Source organism: Papaver somniferum, chromosome 9 (genome assembly GCF_003573695.1).
Source record: "Papaver somniferum cultivar HN1 chromosome 9, ASM357369v1, whole genome shotgun sequence".
Lineage (NCBI taxonomy): Eukaryota > Viridiplantae > Streptophyta > Magnoliopsida > Ranunculales > Papaveraceae > Papaver > Papaver somniferum.
Window position 1 is genome coordinate 103,326,618 of NC_039366.1, and position 21,168 is coordinate 103,347,785.

Consider the following 21,168-nt stretch of genomic DNA (forward strand, 5'->3'; position numbering starts at 1 on the left):
TCAGTCCTCGCGGGGAACTCACTCAAACACACATCAAATTATTCACTCAACAATCAGCAAGCATCGTAATATAACATACATGAAAGAAAGGTCATTCTAATTCTACCTCCTCAGATATTGCGTACCATAATAACAATATCCGTAAAATACCACCACCCGAGCAAACCAAAAATATGTCACTCAGACCTCGACAAACTCATTGTAGAAGGCAAAAGCAGAATAACTCCAGACTCGAATGATAGCGCCATCACACAGAGTGCCCATACAAACCATGATTCAAGAAATACCATCATAAGTCCCGAAGGTTTTGCAATCAAGCATAATATGCAGACGATTGGATTCTCACAAGAAATTGTAAAAGGTAATATTCCCTTATATAACGATGTTGCCTCATCTGGGTTATAACAAGCATAAAAATAGATATAACATTTGGAGAATCCACACAATGCATATTACACAACATACCCAATCATTTACACTCAATTATGCTCATAAGAAGTAATGGCACATCATGTCCGCATATGAAAAGGAACTTAATGATTACAAGAAGGTTACAGAGTTCCCACCTATTTGATGTCAAGCCACGCCTACCTTGAAATCCACAATCACTGGTTCATCCTTTGAATCGTTCGTTGTTAATATAGACTAACTGTTAATCATACAAGCACTCTAAGAAATTAGCCAAAAGACTCACATAAGGTTCATGACATAATCTCAAACAAGTCTCTAATTATAGATTAAGTAAAGTAACTAATGGTTCTAAGCCCATTTAGGGTTCTACACCTTTTCATTATCTATCTTAAATTACCATATCTAAGGGTTTACCAAACCAATTAGGTTGGTACTATAGTCCATTAGAAAGGTCTTGGAAAGATATACAACTTTGTATAAAGAACCAAAGGCTAATCGGACCTTAAGGTGTCTAAATCATCAAAATAGGGAAACTAGTCTTAAGCCCAAGCCCATTAACATAAGGTCCAATCCGGCATAGTCAACTAACGGTCTTAACAGTCAAGGGGATCCATTAACGGTCAATGTCCAAGGTCAATGGTTCACTAGTCCAGGTCAAGTCAACTCAGTCAAAATGATTCAACTCAGTCAGATTCATTTGTCAACTCAGTCAGATAACTGAGTCAGACATGTCAGACTGGTTAACATCCTAGGTGAAACAGATTCAATCAGGTCACAAGCCAAATATTTTAATGCATCATCAAAACACAAAAGCAAACAGATGATGTCTATAAACATTCTAACTGTAATCTCCTACTATAACATCATTTATCTCACTTCCCATTACAAAGCTAATGGCAGAAACTCATTGCCATAACCACTGCATACTTGCAATATCAGACATATCTCTTGAACTCTAACAATACTGCCATCCTAGCTTCAACTGCAACACCCAAACTGCAGTTCATCATTTCTATTTCTTCTCGGCATCCCATGACCGCTAGCATCAATACCAACTATTCTTGGCTAACTCTAACATCTAACACCAATTGCCTTAACCATAGCTACAACCCCATATCATCTGCAACTGCATACTCAGATCACAAATCAAATGCACCTGCAATTACTCTTACAATCTATACTACACTATCTTCACTTGAGCCACATCACCTTTACATATACAAAGTAAACTCAATCTTAACCACCACAGTTCCAAACCACTATCAACATCAGTTCAACACACCTGTAACTTCAGTCCCATCTCTGCACAATAACCACCAATAGAGTCCATAGTTCTTCTATCTTCAATGCAACTAGTACCACCAATTCAGCTGAACTAAAACATATTCCCTTCACACCTTAAGCCAAGACCACAAAACATTCTTCATCATCTTCTTAAACTCATCACCAGAACCAATACACCACAACCACCACAAATGCTCATCACCAGCATACTTCATCCACATTCCAGTTCCATTCCTAGCACTGAATAATACAACCATAATCTCTTCCATATCTTGCATACATTCTGCCACTATTGAACACCTAGACTGCAACACCCTCTTCAATACAGACAACACATACATTAATCACACTACCACACTTGCAGCACCTAGTTCCAAGTTCATTAACACCATCTGCATCAACCCAACGTCTTCGATTCATTCAATACACACAATAGTAACATGTGTTCTTCCATTAACTTTTGGGTTCTATCTAAGGTTCACCAACAATTACAAAAACACCACCATTACCAGCTCATTTCATTCTTCACCTCCACCAGCACATCTACATCTTTATAAACATCTCCAATTTCTAACTCAGGAACCCTAATTCCAAATTGGGGAAGAACAGAAACCCTAATTTCCTATGAACTCAAAATTAAACTTCATGCAACAACCCTATACTTCAATTAACAACAAACCCACTCTATAATTAATCAAAATAGAACGATTTCATAAAGAAACATCAATCAATTTGAAACCTAATTACCTGTTTTCGATTCATTATCAAAACCATCTTCTTCTTCAAAGATTCACAGAAAAATCACCCCTTCTTCATCTATCAAACTAAATAATTGATTCCCCTAACTTTCTTTTTGATTTCACGGCTTCAGAAATGTCTCTTAGAATCGCCAGAGGGATAACGAAGAAGAATAAAAGAGGAAGAAGGAAAGAGAAGAAGAAATAAAAAGAATAAGAGAAATGTTTTCTCTTCGACACGTTTTGATTATAAGGCTAACGAGAATTACTGAGGCACCCAAGTTTTGGATAAGGGCAGACAGGTCGGTCATTTTGACCTTCATACTTATCTGATGATATCTTCTTCGTCCGGTATCCGGATGACGCGTTCGAGTAGTCCATTTCACATAACTTTTCGAGATCTACCTAACGGTAATAGTTTCGTATCTAGATGGTATTTAGATTAATCCCTATACATTAATGTTCATATTTAACTAGTCGAGTAATTAGCGGCTCACTACACCATTTTTCCGGAATAGCAACTAAAATTTGCAACAGCTCTTACGCAGTTGCGAAATTTTGGGACTCGTTGCAATTCGCAACGGCTGACAAAAACAGGCGTGCGAACCAACCGTGTGCAAGGTAACACGTTATAACCCTAGTTTCTATCCTTCTATCCCATTTTCTCTTTCCATTCTAGAAACAACTCCGTCCTCCTCCTCCTCCTGCTCCTCCCCCCCCCCCCTCCCCGTACTCATACTCTTGCAATTTCTTACTCTCTTCTTCTTCATCATCGTTGGTCTATTGCTCGAATCAAAATCCTCCTTTATCTCTTTATACATCTACCAACAGAGGTAACTAGCAGATTTATTTTAATTTTGATATTTTTTTCATCAGATTTATGTAATTTGTTTTCTGTTTCGGATTGATGGTTAATAATTATAAAAGGGTGAAACTTGTTTTTGCATGGTTCGTATGAAGTTGGTTAATTTGATTTATGATTTTAAATTTATATATGATTACGGATCTAGGGATTTTATGGATTTTTTTTTTGTTTCACTGAGGTTGAATGGGTGTTGTGTTTGACAGGAAGCTGATTTGGGTGATTTCGAGATTAAATAGATGAAGAAGAGATGGTTAATGCTGAGTAACATGAAGTTGACTAGGCTTTTTCATGATTTACTAGCAATGTGTTATGAATTTTGGATGTTTGTGTGTTAAAAATATGGAAGTTAGTGTTTTTTAGATATCTTAGTTTTGATTTAATGATGCCTGTTTGTTGCATGTAGCGGAATTATTGACAACCAACAAGCTGTCGGAATTGGCTTGCTTGACATTGTATCTCATGTATGAGAAGAACAGAAAAAGAAATCTTTCTGGTAACCTTTCATCAGGGAGCTTGATCGTCAACGAGGGAGGGGCCAATTAGTTGTGGAATCTCCACTTCTATGGTCAGAAGATGAACTGGCTCACTTAAATGGAAGCCCTATGAAGGTTTAATTAGTTGCTCTCATAATATTACATTGGTTACAAATGCTTAGATTGGAACTGATGAGATTTTACGGTGATATAAAATTTCAGGCGGCAGTTCTCGAACGGGAAGAAGGGATTAAGAGTATAATGAGCTTGACACGGTCTGGTTTATTTCAGGATCGCTATTTCAGGTCATATTTTCTTAGCTTCCTCAAAATCTACTTAGCTTTCAGATTCGCACTACTTTGTAGTGCTTGTTTCAATGTCTCTGAATATTTTAAACCTGATCTGGCTTTAATTTAATTTTGCAGCAATACCCGTATGATATACCTACGGAGGCCTTTCCATATGAGATTTTCAAGCAAGCTTTTGTTGTCGTTCGGTCTTGTGTAGTTCATTTGCAGGTAAAGTTTTGTATCCTCAGCTGAGATATTCAGTATCTTCATAGCTTCAGTGCAAAGTATTAATATTGGTTTAACTCGTGTTATTACATCTCTTACATCCATCCATACCACACAGTTTATGTATCTGAACTATCTTAAAATTAGCATGACCCAAGAGAAGTTTATTCTAGTTTTTTGCATGGTGAGTTTGTTTTAGTGGAATGAATAGCCAAGGTTCCTGAACTAAGATTTAACTTTCTAACGGAACAGAAAGTTAGTTTGGCATGAAGATGTGCTTTAGTTCCTCTAGGGCCACCATTGTTGGCTTACAAAAGCAATTGCAAGGCCATGCTTACTGTCGTTTACGATATGCTTCCTTACCTTCGACTAGGCTATGTTTCAGATCCGTCTGAGATGGAGTCCGTGATTTCTTCTCAAGGCCCCATATGTCCAGTAAGTTGACTTACCATGATCTTATTTCAGACTGTAGTTTGTTAAACTTTCTTATGTAGCCTACAATAGCATTCTGTAAGAATGTTGGGGTCTCAACTGTAAGTCAACTTACCCTTATGCGATTATCCCCACTAATCAACTTTAATACAAATTTGTATGCAAGATATGCAATTTTTCTGAATACACTAGAATTCGGAGATTTAATTCAACCAGAAGAATTATTTCGACAGATGAGCCCATCCATGGAACGTGTAGTTCTGGATCAACTTTCTCACTGTTGAGTTTTCTGATGTTAGCGAGTTATTCCTTTATCGAACCTTCACTTATATCTATTTTGTATTTATCAGTTGACAGATTCCAGCTTGGACCCAAAGAAACAAGTTACTACCCAGCTTGTCAAACTAGAAAAGAAGATGCTAACTGCGTGCCTTCATGCTACAGTTGAACTGATATAGCAGTTACCCAATGATACCATCTCCCTGCCCTGCTTTATACGCCCCTCAATTAATTTAAAGGGTACTTTCTCTCCCCGGGGTAATTTATATCTGTCTGTTTCTCCCTCTCCCTCTCTCATCCTTCATTATTCAATTTTGGTTTTCAGAAATGTCAGAAGATCAAGCTCCTAATTGTGAATAATCCTGTAAACAAAGAGCAGGCTTTTGGAACTTTATGGCGATTTGAAAGTGGGCATGAACTAGGTAAAGCTTACACCTTAGAAATTTATAACAAAGCAGAAAAAAAGTTGATTCTGATTTTTGCCACAAATGACCAGAAAAAAGTGAAATGAATGTGTATGTTTATGTCTAATTTGCAGGGAGATGGAAAGCTATAGAAGAGTACCGATTGATGCACAGCAACACCACCAGGTTGTGCATGCAAAGTGTTCGATGCAACGCCTGAATCACTAGTCTCAAGTATGATGGGTTTATTCAATTTTCTAAAAAATATTATGCAAGCCTTAGGTATCATCAGCTTTGCTCTGTAAACATAATAGTGTATTGGGCCCTCCTCATTTAGTTTTGATTGATGATTTTTGTTGGAAATGCAGGCTGGATGTATGTATGTGACATGTATGCTGCTATTGCTAATGGATACTAACAAGATTTTTGTATTTGATTTGGATATTCCTGTAGAATTGTAGTCGTTACATCAAATGTCCTTTAGGGATTTGAATCTGTGGATGTTTTCGGAGTAAGATTAATATGAGTATCTTCTTAGGGATTACGGTTCGGTAAGGAATGATCTTCATTGTTCTTTTTTTCCTTTTCTTTTGCTGAGAAGGCATTCCTTGCGTCATGGCAGAGATGGAGAAGTTATGTCAGAACAAAAGAGAACTGAGTAGTTTTGAGGTTAGATGCTTATTTGAGAAGTTTGCAGAGATGGAGAAGTTATGTCAGAACAAAAGAGAACTGAGTAGTTTTGAGGTTAGATGTTTATTTGAGAAGTTTCGTTGTTTTCAAATCAGCTAGCATGTTTTATTGTTAACTCTGGGGATTGTTCTGAAGCTAAACTGTGTGACATGTTATTTATCGTTTGATATTACTGCAAATGATCCTCGATTTGAGAGACTTCCATGTACTCGCGAAGGAACTTATGATAATGATTGGATTGTTGATAGAGTTACCTAAGTATTTTTTGAGGGTGCAGTGTGGTGATGACAAGTGAGTAAGGAAGACTTGCTAGTTTAATTTATTTACAAATGATGAGAGTAATCTAAAACATAGATATCTACATAATTGAACTTATACAGTGTTTAATTTAAATATGATGAAAGCTTACAAATATAGGTATCTAGAAGAATTGAACTTTGATATGTTGTATAATTATAATAAGACTAGTTTTTTCATTTCTTGTGTATGTAAAGTTCTGTTTATATGCTTTGAGTGTTGTGGCCTGAATTTGGCCTAAAAAATGTTGCAGGGGACTCTTTACTAGGCCAACAGAAGTTTGACTTGACTTTTTCTTTCAGTTGCAAAATATTTTGCAACGGCTGGAAACTGTTACTAAATTTTAAACCAGAATAACAAAATCAGGTCCGGCTAAAAGAAGTCGTTTTAAGTATTTTGGATCCAAATTTCGCAACGGCTATGATGCGAATTTCTAATTTGGCAGCCGCTTCAAGCCGTTGTAACAAAAATAAAGCAACAGCTGCCACCAGCTGCAAAATCTGTTCGCAACGGCTAAAGCCGTTGCGAAAGCTAGGAAAAACACTTTGCCTGAACAGTAAACCGTTGCGAAAAAATTTCGCAACGGCTTAGGAGCTATTGCAAAACAAATGCAACGCCAATTTTCGCAACGGCTGGCTGCTGTTGCAAGTCACTTTTGCAACTGCAGTCAGCCGTTGGTTATCCCCAAAAATGGTGTAGTGGCTAAATCGTCTCTTGATCATCGCTAGACCAGTCAAATAGCGTTGACGAGCTTGAGAGGTCCTTACATAAAGTTCTTCTTAGGATTACAAATTCAGCAACATAAGGATGTAATTTACTTATCCCAAGAAAAATATGCGAAGGATCTTGTCTCAAGGTTCGGTCTGGATAAGTCAACTCCAAAATTAACACCTATGCCCACTACTGGTAAATTACACAGAGATGAGTAAATGTGGATAAAAAAATGTATCGATCTACTATTGGTAGCCTTTTATATCTTACAGCTACTAGACCTGATATTGCTTTTAGTGTTGGTTGTTGTGCTAGATTTCAGGCTAATCCAAAAGAATCTCATCTTGCAACTGCAAAAAGGATCATACGATATGTAAATCACACAGTTGGGTACGGTATATCTTACACTTTTGATACAAACACTAACCTTTCTGCTTATTCAGATGCTGATTGGGCAGGATGTGTAGAAGACAAAAAAAATACATCAGGAGGTTTCTACTACGTAGGATTGAATCTTGTGGCTTGGCATAGCAAGAAACAAAATTCACAATCCATGTCCACATGCGAAGCAGAATATATTGTTGCTGGCTCATGTTGTACTCAGCTTTTATGGATGAAACAAATGTTGGCTGATTATGGAATTGATACTGGAATAATGAAGATCTTTTGTGATAACTCTAGCGCGATTCGAATCACTGAGAATCCCGTTGAGCACTCAAGAGCAAAGAACATTGATATAAGGTACTATTTTATTCGAGGTCTCTATGAAAATGGTATCATAAATATGGAATTTGTGCCTTCGGAACAACAGTTGGATGATATTCTTACCAAACCATTAGACATTGCTACATTTAAACATTTACAGCAGTCTATTGGTGTTGTTTTGGTTCATTAGCTGTTCCTAAAACTCTTGCCCTTGTTCTTATCTCAATCTTTCGGGCAATTGAGTTTGGAAATCCAGTAAGTGTTTACTTCAATTCTGCATTTGTTTCAGTAGGTTGATTTTCTGTCAAGGTTTTTTATCTGTTTTGTCAAAAGAAATCCTTCTTTTCTTGTGAAAGTAAGGTCGCTCTTGTTGTTCTTTCGGGAATGACATTTTATGGGGTAGAGTTATTAATTGAACTTGTGCTTAATTGCCAAATCTTTGTGGGGAGTGCGGTTGTGGAATATTATAGGGGTTATCTTGTATCTTTATTAACTCCTTGATGAATGCATTTAGCTTCGGCTATATATGATGGCATGTAAAAAGTTGATATGTGCTTTCTTTTGGTCATGAAATGTCTCTATGGAAATTTCATTAGGATCCCAATAGTTTTGGTACCTTTGCCAATTTTATTGACAAAAAGGGGGAGAATTAATGTGTAGTTCACACTGCAAATACATATAGTTTTTGGATCATTATGTAAGGGAGAGTGGTTTCCATGTGAGATGGAGTATTACCTAAGGGGGAGTGATAATATCACCATAGTATTGTTGACGAAGTTGTGATACAATTGAACTTTGATGATGTATAATAATACTATGACACTGTATAATGATGATTGAGAATTCTTGTTTTCCCATTGTTATGACTAAGGATTTTCAACAATGATGATACTAAACTTACAACCTTTGGAATCATTGGAGTACTTGAAAGTGACGAAGATTTCGAGTAATGTTGAAGAACCAAGAAGATCAGGCATGTGGAAGAGAACATACAAAAGTTTATTTATCTATTTGTGTATTCCATATGTATTGATAGTTTTGTCACTAAAATTGACAAAGGGGGAGATTGTTAGAGCACTGCTCGGTCGAACTCGCATACGTTGCTATCTCAAGCATGTTTGTCAATGTTAGTGATCAAAACTATAAGTCTTGATTTCTAGTCTACTTATAGCTAAGTCTCGGACTAGGATAGAAAGTGTAGTTGAGCTCAAGACTCATGGCGATCATCATACAAAGACGAAGAACTACTCGAGGAACTGGTGGAACTTCATCGACTAAAAGGTATGTGGAGACTTGAACTTATCTATCACTCAAAATTCTATCTACTCCATCTCCTATCTTGAGACAAAAGTCGTTTTGCTATATAGACTTTGATTATACACATTTGCTATTTCGAGCCGAGTTTATCTCGCTTATCTATTTCTCGAAATATGTGTTGGTAAGCTTTCGCTTTGGCCAAGTTCATTTACTAGTGACGAAAATCATATTAAGTTTCAATCACTTGAAAATGGCTTTGACGAAAAATAGTGTGTGAACAACAACTATATAACGTCCTCTAAGAATGTTTCAGTGATTGAAATGAGAGTTTAGATTATATAATCATGGTTGGATATAAGCATTGTGTGGTAACTCATACATGTATAAGTCCTTATTCCTTGAACGAACGTATGCGTACTTTGGTGCTCAGGAAAACCGGAACTAGAGTGTAACATCCCCACTTCGTATTCTAGGTCGGCCGCCCTAAAATCCAAGTGTGGCATGCTCATGGACCACTTTACACACTCAAACCGTCAAGCCAACAAATAGAGATCGGGCTATTGTATGGAGCACATTCACAATAATCCATAAATTGATAAATTTTATTTAATGAAACTGATAAAATGTAGTAAATTTCCATAAAAATCTTTAAAATGAAATTAATCGCCGACTCGCAGGTCGGTCCCCAAAATAAAATTAAGAATTCATTTAAAAGAAAAACAATAAGACATCTAGCTATTGAACACCTTGAAATGATGACGAAGCAGCTTTTCGGAACATAAATGTAATGTACAGGTTAGATTATTACACGGTCACAGTTTCCTGGAAAAAAAAAGTAAGTTGGGTCATACCCCAACTAAAACAGTAGGCTTTCGCATCTTTAGAAAAATGTAGCAAGATAAAAGTCAATCTACCAGCTAACTAACCATTTTTCTTTTGGAAAATGTAGTACTGCCCGTTCAAGGTTTAAATACTCAATAAAATAAAAACTCGTTGTTTAAAACAAGACAAATTAATACTTCCCCCGACTGATCTAAATAGCAAGGAACTTTCGACTTCCCCTCTCTTTATTCCTTACTCAGACTATAATACGAACCGAAACAACCCTTAAATAGTCCAAATAATTCTCCTATCATGCGCCGGAAAAATTAAATGTTGTCGATCCCAATCAAAGATAATAGATCCATATCTTTTATTAGGCGACCCCTTGATCATCGCCGTAATATTTCATGGGAGTCGAACCAACTACGGGCAACAAAAACAAATCCTAGTTCATTTTCACATAACATTCTTATGTAGACTTTACTTACACTTAGTCAATCATTAAATCTCAAGATACGGCAGAACCCAACATCACCGTGCATTCATTAGCCAACGATATGATAATCAAAACACGCACGCTTCACATTTCATTTCCACTGGAATATGAGAGATCAAGGCCATTCTAACAAATTTAAGCCTAATTAATAGCAGGTAGTGCACAATATAACTCTAAGTTCAACTTACTGTTTGCTTTCATAACATGCCACCTAATTCCCAAATGAAAATTCGACTCAATCCCACCCTGCACTAAAAGAACGCCTACAGTATTACAAAGTCTAGAGCACTATGGATACTCAATCCACTAATAACTTATTTAACATACAGAACTTTCAATAATCTACTCTAAGGTCTCACATCACCAACCATACATTCGAAGTTCATAAAGACCTTACACAGAGGACACAAAGGACAAGCCTAAATGGGTATGGGATAGTTCAACATACCTCCTGACCTTATTGGTCATAATCCGAGGATAATACATATGTGCATACATACACAGTAGGAAGACTTAATGTGGTCACTAGCTTGTCCATAATGGGATCTCGGCATCGATAAAAATTATGCCGATAAAAATGTTAGTTAACAGCACAAAACAAGAGTAATTTTAACTGATCTTACTTGCTCTCCTTCCTCCTTGTTACACGGTGGTTCTCTTCCTATGTCAAAACTTGGGACTACTTAACAAAAACTAAAACTTCAACCCCTCTTTCCTCCAACTCTTTTTAAATCAAATGATCTTATAAAAACTCTTTTAGACCTACTAGATCAAACTTAAAGAGTATAATGGTTAGAAAGCCTACCTGATTTGCAGCAAGAGAAGATCCCTAAACAACACCAATCTTTCTCCTCAAATAATCTTCGTCCCGTTCTTTTTCATAGCAGCTAGGTTTCAAATAAAAGTAGGAAAGTCTAAGTGCGGTTGTTGTGTCTATTATAAAGATCTAAGCAATTGAACAACTCTTTAACTAGTTCATTTGAGTCATTTGAACTAGTTGTGGTAAAGAAGAATATGGTTGATATGAAAGTGCTCATATGGCTAACCATTTGGTTAACTACTGTTGAACCAACTAGATGTACATGTTTGGGTACGGTTACACGAACATAGATAAACGTGCATTTCATTTGTGTTTAACAAGCTAAGTTTCGATCTAACGGTTCAAAGATATTAGCTTGAATCTAATCAGGTTTTCATCTAATGGTGAATATTGAATGCTTTGTTACTAAGCTAACATTGATTGCAAACCCTGATTTGAAAGACTATATAAGGGAGAACTCTAGCAACTGGGAAACCTAATCTCCACACCTCCTGTGTGATACTAGTTGTATTAGCTAGAGACGATTCTCCTTTAACCTTAGGTTTCTACCGAGGCCCTGTAGGTTAACGACTTGAAGACTTCATTGGGATTGTGAAGCCAGACCGGTACTACTTTCTCGTAGTTGTGTGATCTGATCTTGTTATTTTTATCGTACTAAGTACAATCGTAAAGATTGGCTTGAGATTGATTTCTCCGATCTGCAAGATATAAAAGAAGTCACAAACATCTTCGTCTCATCGTTTGTGATTCCACAATATCTTCTTTCGCTAGTCGATTAAGATTATTGTGAGGTGATTGATAATACTAGGCTGTTCTTCGGGAATATAAGTTCGGGTTATCAATTGGTTCTTGTTCACCTTGATTTATCAAAAGACGGAGCAAAACTCGTGGGTATTTCTGTGGGAGACAGATTTATCTATTACTGTAGACTTTTCTGTGTGATACAAATTTGTTTATTAAAGTCTTCGACTTTGGGTCGTAGCAACTCTTAGTTGTGGGTGAGATCAGCTAAGGGAATCAAGTGCGTCGTATCCTGCTGGGATCAGAGACGTAAGGAGCGCAACTGTACCTTGGATCAGTGTGAGATTGATTGGGGTTCAACTACAGTCCAGACCGAAGTTAGTTTGTAGTAGGCTAGTGTCTGTAGTGGATTAATACAGTGTGTGTTCAATCTGGACTAGGTCCCGGGGTTTTTATGCATTTGCGGTTTCCTCGTTAAAAAAACTTCTGGTGTCTGTGTTATCTCTTTTCCGCATTATATTTTGTTATATAATTTAAATATCATAGTTTGTGCGTTAAATCAATCGATTGAGAAATCCAACCTTTGGTTGTTGATTGAAATTGATTGATACTTGAACATTGGTCTTTGGTACCGTTCAAGTGATTTCTCTTGTATTCAATTAGACTCGCAGATTTCTATTTGCTTGAGTAAGTATTGAATCGAGAAAGAGAGATATAACTTTTTGATATACTTTTATTAAGATTGAGTCTGAATGTCTAGTTGATTCTCTTAAAAGTATATTGGAGTTAGTCCATACAGATTGCTAATCGAAATATTGGGTGTGGTTGTTAGACCCCTGCTTTTTCACCAATCATTTTGCTAATATGGCTACTGTTGAACCTATAACCGTCCATCAATCCCTCATAAACCTCATTCCCACCACTATCACCATCACTGAGAATAATAATCTTTTAAGGATCCCTGATGCTGTGGAAATCAAAGATATTCTATTTAGTATGGCAGGGGATAAGGCTCCAGGTCCAAATGGTTTCCCACCAAATTTTTTCCAAGCTAACTGGGAAGTTGTAGGTGAAGACATCATCAACATGGTACAAAACTTCTTCACATCTGGTTATCTTCTTAAAGAGATGAATTCTACTTTCATTTCTCTCATTCCCAAAACTGAGAATCCAACTTCCCCATCTCAATTCACACTTATATCCTTATGTAATACCACTTACAAAATCATATCCAAACTTCTTTCTCAAAGACTCAAAACTCTTCTTCCCAAACTTATATCCTCATTTCAATCTGCTTTTATACATGGTAGACAAATATCTGACAACATAGTCATAGCTCATGAACTTATACACCATATGAACACCAGAAAAGGGGAAAAAAAGCTAATGGAACTATGGGAATCATGATTGATATGGCCAAAGCTTTTGATAGGGTCAACTGGTAATTTCTTATCAAAGTTATGAATCAAATGGGATTCAACACTCAGCGGTGCAAACTAATTCATCAATGCATCTCCACCACTAATCTTGCTGTGTTGGTTAATGGTTCTCCTGGAAATTTCTTCAAACCAACTAGAGGACTCAGACAAGGAGATCCCCTTTCACCTTACCTATTCTTATTCTGCATGGAGGCCCTCTCTAGATATCTGATCTATGCAGAATAACAGGATCTTATACATGGAACAAAAATCTGCATTGATGCTCCTGCCATTAATCACCTTCTCATTGCAGATGACTGTATGATTTTCTGCAAAGCCAATATGGAAGAATGTAACAATCTAATCAAGATTTTTCAAGATTTTGGTCAATCCTCTGGACAGTTGATCAATTTTGCTAAATCTGGAATCTTCTTCAGCAAGAACACTGCTCCAGACATTGCAGACAACATAAGTGATGCCATGCATGTTCAAAGGATCAACATGACAGATAAATACTTAGGCTCCCTGTAGTTGCATCTTTTCTGATGGCTACACCCAAGTAAATCTAAAAACTATAAACTATCTAAACATTCAAGATTCAAGATAAACAAGATGTAAATAACATGAAAAGTAAAGATTAACACGAGCATATAACGTGGTTCGGCCATGAAGACCTACGTCCACGGGAAGAAGATGTATTATTTATTGATTATAAGGTCTTACCCTTGAAAGACCATCTAATAATACATAAGTTTTCCATCTCCTTCTACATGGACTGGTATTTATAGGAAAACTAAGATCGTGACGGTCTGGCCTCGTTGAGCTGGGGGTGTCTTCTTTCATCGTTTTTGTTGCTTCGGGAGAGTTATATATTGTCCCTCATGATGGCTTGCTGGGTTCTCCTCCCGAACTGTCTTGCTCTACTCGCCATCGTGTAGATCTTTCTTGGAAAACCTCGTGCTGTATCACCTCTGGGTTGTAGTATAGATCGTCTGAGCTCTCCATCACGATGTAGATCCGTTCTTATCTCTTCATTAGATGCATTCCTCCTTTTTAGACATGACCGTCTGAGCAGATTAGACTGCTTATTACACGCGTCATTCATGTGACGCTTGTAGCAGGTGTCTCGATTCAGGCGAAATCACCTTTTCACCGGTGCTTCTACCCTATCATCTCATCATGATATCATCTCTTGAGATGTTGACACGTGGCCATCGGGTGACATACCCTCACATTTTGCTCCTTATCTTTGCAACTTGCCAAGGGAATGATGGGAAGAAAACTTAGTAACCGTATTTTTCTTTATTGCCACGTGGAGATCATGTTTGCACTTTTTAACGTGTACTTATCCTTAGATTTTTTTTATAGCACCTGTTGGCTTCCTCTATACTTTTTAAGAAAGAGGATGTTTCACTCTTTACAGTTGTCTTTCAAGATTTTCATCGTCTTGTTCTCCGCGCTTTGACCATCTTGGGTTTGAAAATGTAAGTTAGTTTTTCCGAGGATTTTATTTCTATAAGAATCCTCCTTAAGGTGAGAAGTTAGATTTTGTTCTCATCTTTCCTTCTGGAGAGCTTTTAGAACCCTTTTATTGAGAGCTTTCTATGTCCAATGAGCGTTTTCCTCCCCGTCCTCCGTGGTGGCGAGGTGTTTGTTCATATCTTTGTGAACATGATGGTATATCCTCTCCTCTACATGATGTTTCGGTTTTTCTTGATCTAGTTTCTAGATCATCACCAATGTTCTCTCGGAAAGACCTATCTATTCGCATATCGTCTTTAGCCTCATCGGAGGTTTATGGAGCTCGATTTGTCTGGTAGTGGACTGGACTATTTGCTGGAAGATTTTGTATTCGTCATTGTTCTTCCTTTTGCGGGAAAGCTTGGAAACACTTCATATAGAGTCATTCTCCTTGCGATTGGCCTTGGGAACACTTTGTTTTCTATGTAATTTTTCCCGTTTTTGGCTTAGAAACATCTTCAGCTATTATGTAAACTGTTACTTAGTTTATAAAACATATCTTTGTTTGTTTGATATGTTCTTCTTTTATGAGTGGAGGATGAATTGTCCGAGTTGGTGAGGGTGTTGGGGTGTAAAATACTGTCTTTCTTTTTAAACGTATATATGTATATATTGCCCCTGTTTTAGGCCCTAGCAGCTGATGCAACTTCGTGCTACTGCTCCTACGCGAGTTGATTCGGGCGAGAGAGGCTTTATTTGTGTCGCCGAGTGCGAACTTCGTGAAGAACTTATCTTGTTTATCCTGGAAAAGCATAATTAAGGTGCTCCTGTGATATGTTTGTTGATGTTGAGGGTTTAGCTAACCTGTTTAGTGTGTACGTCCCCTTGTTACGAGGCAAATGGTACTTGTAATTTTTAGAGCACCTGTTGAAAATAAAATTTGTTTTTTTTCATTCGATGAGTTCGCAGTAGTGGCTCTGAGGTATTTTAACATATACTGTTGGTCCAACCATGGGTGACAAAGTCAAGGAGTGATCAGTTCCTTAATTGGATAAGTCATCTCTTACAGTGTTGGACTTAGAGTATAGAGTATTCCTTTCTTGCCTTTGTTTCTGATGCTTTTGCTAGCTTGAGTTTTAATAGTGCCCGTCTTAGGTTACACTTTCCCCCTGGTTAAGTGGTTGTGTACTCGTTTATAAACCATTGTTTGGAGCGCGACATCTCGGTCAAGTGATTCTTGCCTTAGTCAAAGGCAAGTACCTTGATTCTGGATATCTCCTGTTATGTCAGGATATCATCCGATTCATGGTCGTGATGGCATTACCTTAGGTCTATTCCCGTCTTAGGTAGCTTAGGGTGCCCCCCGCTTCATCTTGCTCTAATGGGCTAGATGGCATTGCTTTAGGTCTATGTCCGTCTCAGGCATCTTAGGTTTTTACCCGCATCATTCGTTGTAGAATGGAAGGTGTGTCTAGCATCGTTCCATGGTCTTGATGGGCTTTTGTTATAATGAAATTATGATATGATTATATGATGATGTTGTATGCAAAAAGTAAAAAGAAAAGTTAACGCAAAAAATTAAATGAAAATCATAAAGAAAAAAGGTAAAAATAAAGAAGTAAATAAGATGAGTGCACAAAAGGATTAGTTTTATTATTCTCAAAAGAGGGCTTATGAGCCCTTAGTACATTCAAGTAAGGTACTGTGACCTTTTACAAGTAGGAGGTCTTGCCCCATTTTCATGATATATCCTTCTAAGCGATGAGATGTTTAAGCATTGTATTGCTTGAGGTATTTGATATTCCAGGGGCGTTCTAGTTCTTCCCCATTGGGTTTGAGCAATCTGTAAGCTCCATCGCCCGCCTTGGCGATAACTGTTAGTGGTCCTTCCCAGATGGGAGCAAATTTTCCAGACTCGCGCTGGCATGGCGAGATCTCGCGCCAGACCTTGTCGCCCGGGCTGAACTGCCTCTGGCGAACACGTTTGTTATATTCTCGGTCTAACCTCCGATGGTAATTTTATATCTTTTGCAGAGTTATTTCTCGGTTTTCCTCGAGATCGTCCAGCCTGGCAAGTATCATGTCCGAGGTGAGATTCTTTTCCCAAGCCTCAGTCTTTGTTGTTGGGATCATTGCTTCGGTTGGTATGATCACTTCCGTGCCATAGGTGAGAGAGAAAGGAGTCATCCTTGTTGCTTCTCTTCGTGTGGTCCAGTAGGCCCACAGGACATTGTGTAATTGCTCACACCAGCTGGTCCCATGTCCATCTAGCTTCTTTTTAAGCATATCGGCGATGGTTTTGTTAGTGGCTTCTGCCTGGACATTGCTCCCCGGGTAGATTGGTGTGGATTTATTTTTCCTAATTTTGAAGCAGTTAAAGAGGAGATCAATGTTCTTTCCTCTGAGTTGTGCCCCGTTATCGGACACAATGGCAGCTGGAATACCAAAACGGCATATGATGTGCTCGAAAAGGAACTTAAAGACATCGTGGTCTCTAATACGTCTAAAGGCAGAAGCTTCAACCCATTTGGTGAAGTAATCAGTGGCCACGATTAAGTATTTTCTTTGTCATGTGCCAGCTCGGAGAGGCCCGACAATGCCAACCCCCCATTTGGCAAATGGCCAAGGGCAGAGTACGGATTTTAGATCCATTGATAGGGCGTGCCTTCTTTTGCCAAATTTTTGGCATTCTAGACATGATTTTTCCATTTGCTTCTAGTCCTCGTTCATGCGAGGCCAAAAGTAACCTTGGAGCCTTGCTTTGTGAGCTAGAGATCTTCCTCCGCTATGGTTTCCGGCGTAACCATAATGTATTTCTTTGAGTATGTCGTGCCCCTCGGCGAAGGAAATGCATCTAAATAGTGGCCCGAGGTACGATTGTTTGTATAACACACCATCTCTCAGCTGGTAGTTTCCCGATCGGGATATTATTTTGTGTGCGAGCTGTTGGTCGCTTGGGAGATCACCATTGGTTAAGTACTTTATGATCGGGGTTCTCCAGTCGTCTTTGGGTAGTACCTTGTTTTGGTCTACTTTGATCATATTAAGGATTTCCATGCCTCCTTCTATGGGTATGGATGGGAGCATTACTCTCTCGATTCGGACATGGGTAAACTCCGGATCTTTTGTCATGGAGGCTATGAATGCCAATGCGTCCGCGTGCCTATTGTTATTCTTGTTTAGGTGTCGGAACGTAATGTTTGTTATTTGTTCGATGTGATGCTTTGCGAGCTGAAGATATCGCTGCAAACATGCATCGGAGGCTTGATATGTCCCGTATATTTGTCGGACAATAAGTTGTGAGTCACTTGTGAGTCTTACCTCGGTAATTCCTAGTGCAATGATTTTTCTGAGGGCATGTATGACTGCCTCGTATTCAGTTACATTATTAGTGGCGGGGAATTCTAGCCTTAGGCTGCAAACGATCCTGCGGCCTGTCGAGGTCGTGAAGACCATCCCGATGCCGGACCCTTCAGAATTGCATGACCCGTCCACGAAGACTTCCCATCGCCTTGGGTTTTCCGAGCGAAGCAGCTCGGGAGGATCTTCGAGCTCGTCCTCCATTCCTGATATTTCCTCGATCTCGTCGACATTATCTAACGGAAAATCAGCTAGGAAGTCCGCAACCACTTTAGTTTTAATTTCCGTCTGGGGTTGATATTTTACCCCAAATTGTTTGATTTTTTCCCCCCATTTGGAGATTCTGCATGCCCTGTCAGCATGGTCTAGCACAGACTCTATTGGGGCCTTGGTTATGACTGTCACTGTGTGTGCATGAAAATACGTTCGCAATTTTTGCGCTGCATAGACGAGAGACAACACTATTTTCTCAATCTTGGAATAATTCTTCTCTGGTGATTTCTGAGTCTTACTTATGAAGTAAATGGGTTGCTCCACCTCCTCGTCTATGCGAGTTAGCACTGCGTTGATTGAAGTGTTAGTGGTTGATAGGTAGATGTAGAGATTCTCACCCGGATCGGGTTTCTGAAGAATAGGCAAGGCTGCCAGGTGTTCTTTAATCTTTTGAAAAGCTTCCTCGCACTCAGCGCTCCATGAAAATTTTTCACCCTTTTTTAAGGTATTGAAGAAGTCCTTGCATTTATCGGACGACCTAGCTATGAACCTTCTGAGGGCGGCTAGTCGACCGCTTAGCCTCTGCACGTCTTTGACTGTGGCGGGTGAAGGCACATCTAGTATGGCTCGTACTTTTTCCGGGTCCACCTCGATTTCTCGTTTGGTGACCAAGTATCCCAAGAATTTTCCTGAGGTTACCCAAAAAGCACATTTTGCGGGATTAATCTTCATATTAAACTTTCTCATTTGTTCAAAAATTTCCTTGAGATCGTTAGCGTGATCTTGTGGGAGCTTTCTCTTGACAAGCATGTCGTCCACATATACTTCTAGGGTTTATGTATCCAATCATCGAACATTTTTTCTACCATTCTTTGATGAGTCGCCCCTGCGTTTTTCAATCCGAATGGCATCTTAGTAAAATAATATAGGCCTCGGGGAGTAAAGAAGGCGGTGTGCTTCTGATCTTCCTCGGCGAGGGGGATCTGGTTGTAGCCTGAGTATCCGTCCATGAGGGATAGTAAGCCATACCCAGAGGTTGCTTCTAGGAGCTGGTCGATGTTGGGCAGTGGGAAGCTGTCCTTGGGACAGGCCTTATTGAGATTGTTGAAGTCAATTCAGATTCACACTCCTCCGTTTTTCTTGGGAACGATTACCATGTTGGAGATCCATATCGGGTATTGCACCTCTCGGATAACTCCTGATGCTTCCATTTTCTTTAGTTCTTTTTGAATTGCCTCATGATATTTTGGTACTACCTTTCGCATTTTTTGCCTCATAGGTTTATGCTTTGGGTTGATTTTCATGTAGTGACAACAGATTTCCGGGCTTAGTCCAGGCATTCTTCCATGCGCCATGCAAAGACATCGGAATATTCTCTTAGTACTTGGACCAACTTTTCTTCTTCCTCCTCGCCGAGGAGGGTCCCTATCTTCACCATATCCGGGTTCTCGGTTGTTCTGATGTTTACTTCCTTGGTGGAATCTGAGGCCGAGAAATTCGACTTAAGTTCTCCCACATCGGAAAGGTTTTGTATAGGTCTCATTGGCTCGTCCGAGGTTGGGATGCTTTCCGAGGCTGGCGCATCGTTTGAACGCCTTGCCTCGTTTGTTGTTATTATGTATGCGTTGATCTCGGTCTGGCTCTTAGCATTCTTGGCCCTCTTTTTCTTGGCTTTGGAGGAGTTCACCCTCTTTTCGCCGTTATGTACGTCCATGTTGTAACAGTACTTGGCCTCTCCTGAGTCACCTATAATCTCGGCGATCCCATCCAGCGTTGGGAATCTTAGCCTTTGATGGTAGGTCGAGGCGACTTCCTTGATCCCATGGACCAAGGATCGTCTGACAATAGCCGTGTAGAGGGAAACTACATCCACTACACAGAAAGTGGTTAGGGTAAGGATCTTTCCTACCCGAATTTCTAGAGTGACCTCGCCCCTCGGGTGAGTCGATGAGCCGTTAAATCCAAATATGTTATAAGTTGAGGGTATTAGACATTCGTCTCTAAGACCCATTTGCTTGAATGTTTCATAAAACAGGATTTCGACAGAACTTCCTCTGTCTATGAGTATTTTAGGCATGGCCCAAGGCAGTGCCCTGGGTTTATCCTCCTCTCCCCCGTGTTCGGGGAGTGTTATAGCTATTGTGACCACTAGCGGATGGTCGTGATTTCGTCCTCCATCAGGTGCTTCAGATGTTGAGAAGCTAATAGGTATTTTCATCCACTCCTGCATGGGAGGTTCAATTGCTACGCTGAAAACCTCGTCGCCTTCGAAGTTGCATTTATGAATTCTTCCTATGATATTCCCTTCATGTATGGGAGTTGTGACAGCTGAGTGGGAGATTGTATTGCATCCCAAGTACTGTGCTTCATGAGGAATTTCCACACGATGTATGGGTGCACCTTCGGCTGGTTGAGTCGCTGGTTGCATGATGTACTCCTGAAGCTTGCCTTTGTCGATCATGTCCTGCACCATTTTCTTCAAGTCTCTGCACGAGTATGTCGTGTGACTATGGAATTGGTGGAACTCACAAAACTTTGTTCTGTTTTTAGCCCGCTCGGGCTGCTGTCCCCTATTCCATGGATAGGTGATTTTATATTTTTCCTTCGATCTTTTTGAAGATCTCAGATATGGAAGTGTTTAACTTCGTGTAGACTGGGTCTACAAATTTTCCTTTCTTCAACTGGGCTTGGTCTCTCCCTTTCCATCCTCCACTCCGATGTTTATCGAACTGGGTTGGTCCGTTATTGGATCGTCCTGCTCCTCGGACTGGTGCCCG

At 39.2% G+C, this 21,168-nt stretch overlaps 1 protein-coding gene, 1 long non-coding RNA gene and 1 pseudogene across 2 annotated transcripts; 1 reads left to right on the forward strand and 2 right to left on the reverse strand.

Annotated features, from left to right (window-relative positions):
• Nucleotides 1-434: 434 nt before the first annotated feature.
• Nucleotides 435-2,633, reverse strand: LOC113308558. Its single transcript, XR_003339903.1, has 2 exons — nucleotides 2,443-2,633; nucleotides 435-649 (listed from the first exon to the last, which is right to left on the reverse strand). It is a non-coding gene; the product is annotated as an uncharacterized LOC113308558 (long non-coding RNA).
• A 900-nt stretch (nucleotides 2,634-3,533) lies between these two features.
• On the forward strand, nucleotides 3,534-5,764 carry LOC113312368 (annotated as a pseudogene).
• An 11,769-nt stretch (nucleotides 5,765-17,533) lies between these two features.
• Nucleotides 17,534-19,201, reverse strand: LOC113312369. Its single transcript, XM_026561125.1, has one exon. It carries the CDS (start codon nucleotides 19,199-19,201, stop codon nucleotides 17,534-17,536), a length of 1,668 nt encoding a protein of 555 aa, XP_026416910.1.
• Nucleotides 19,202-21,168: the final 1,967 nt, after the last annotated feature.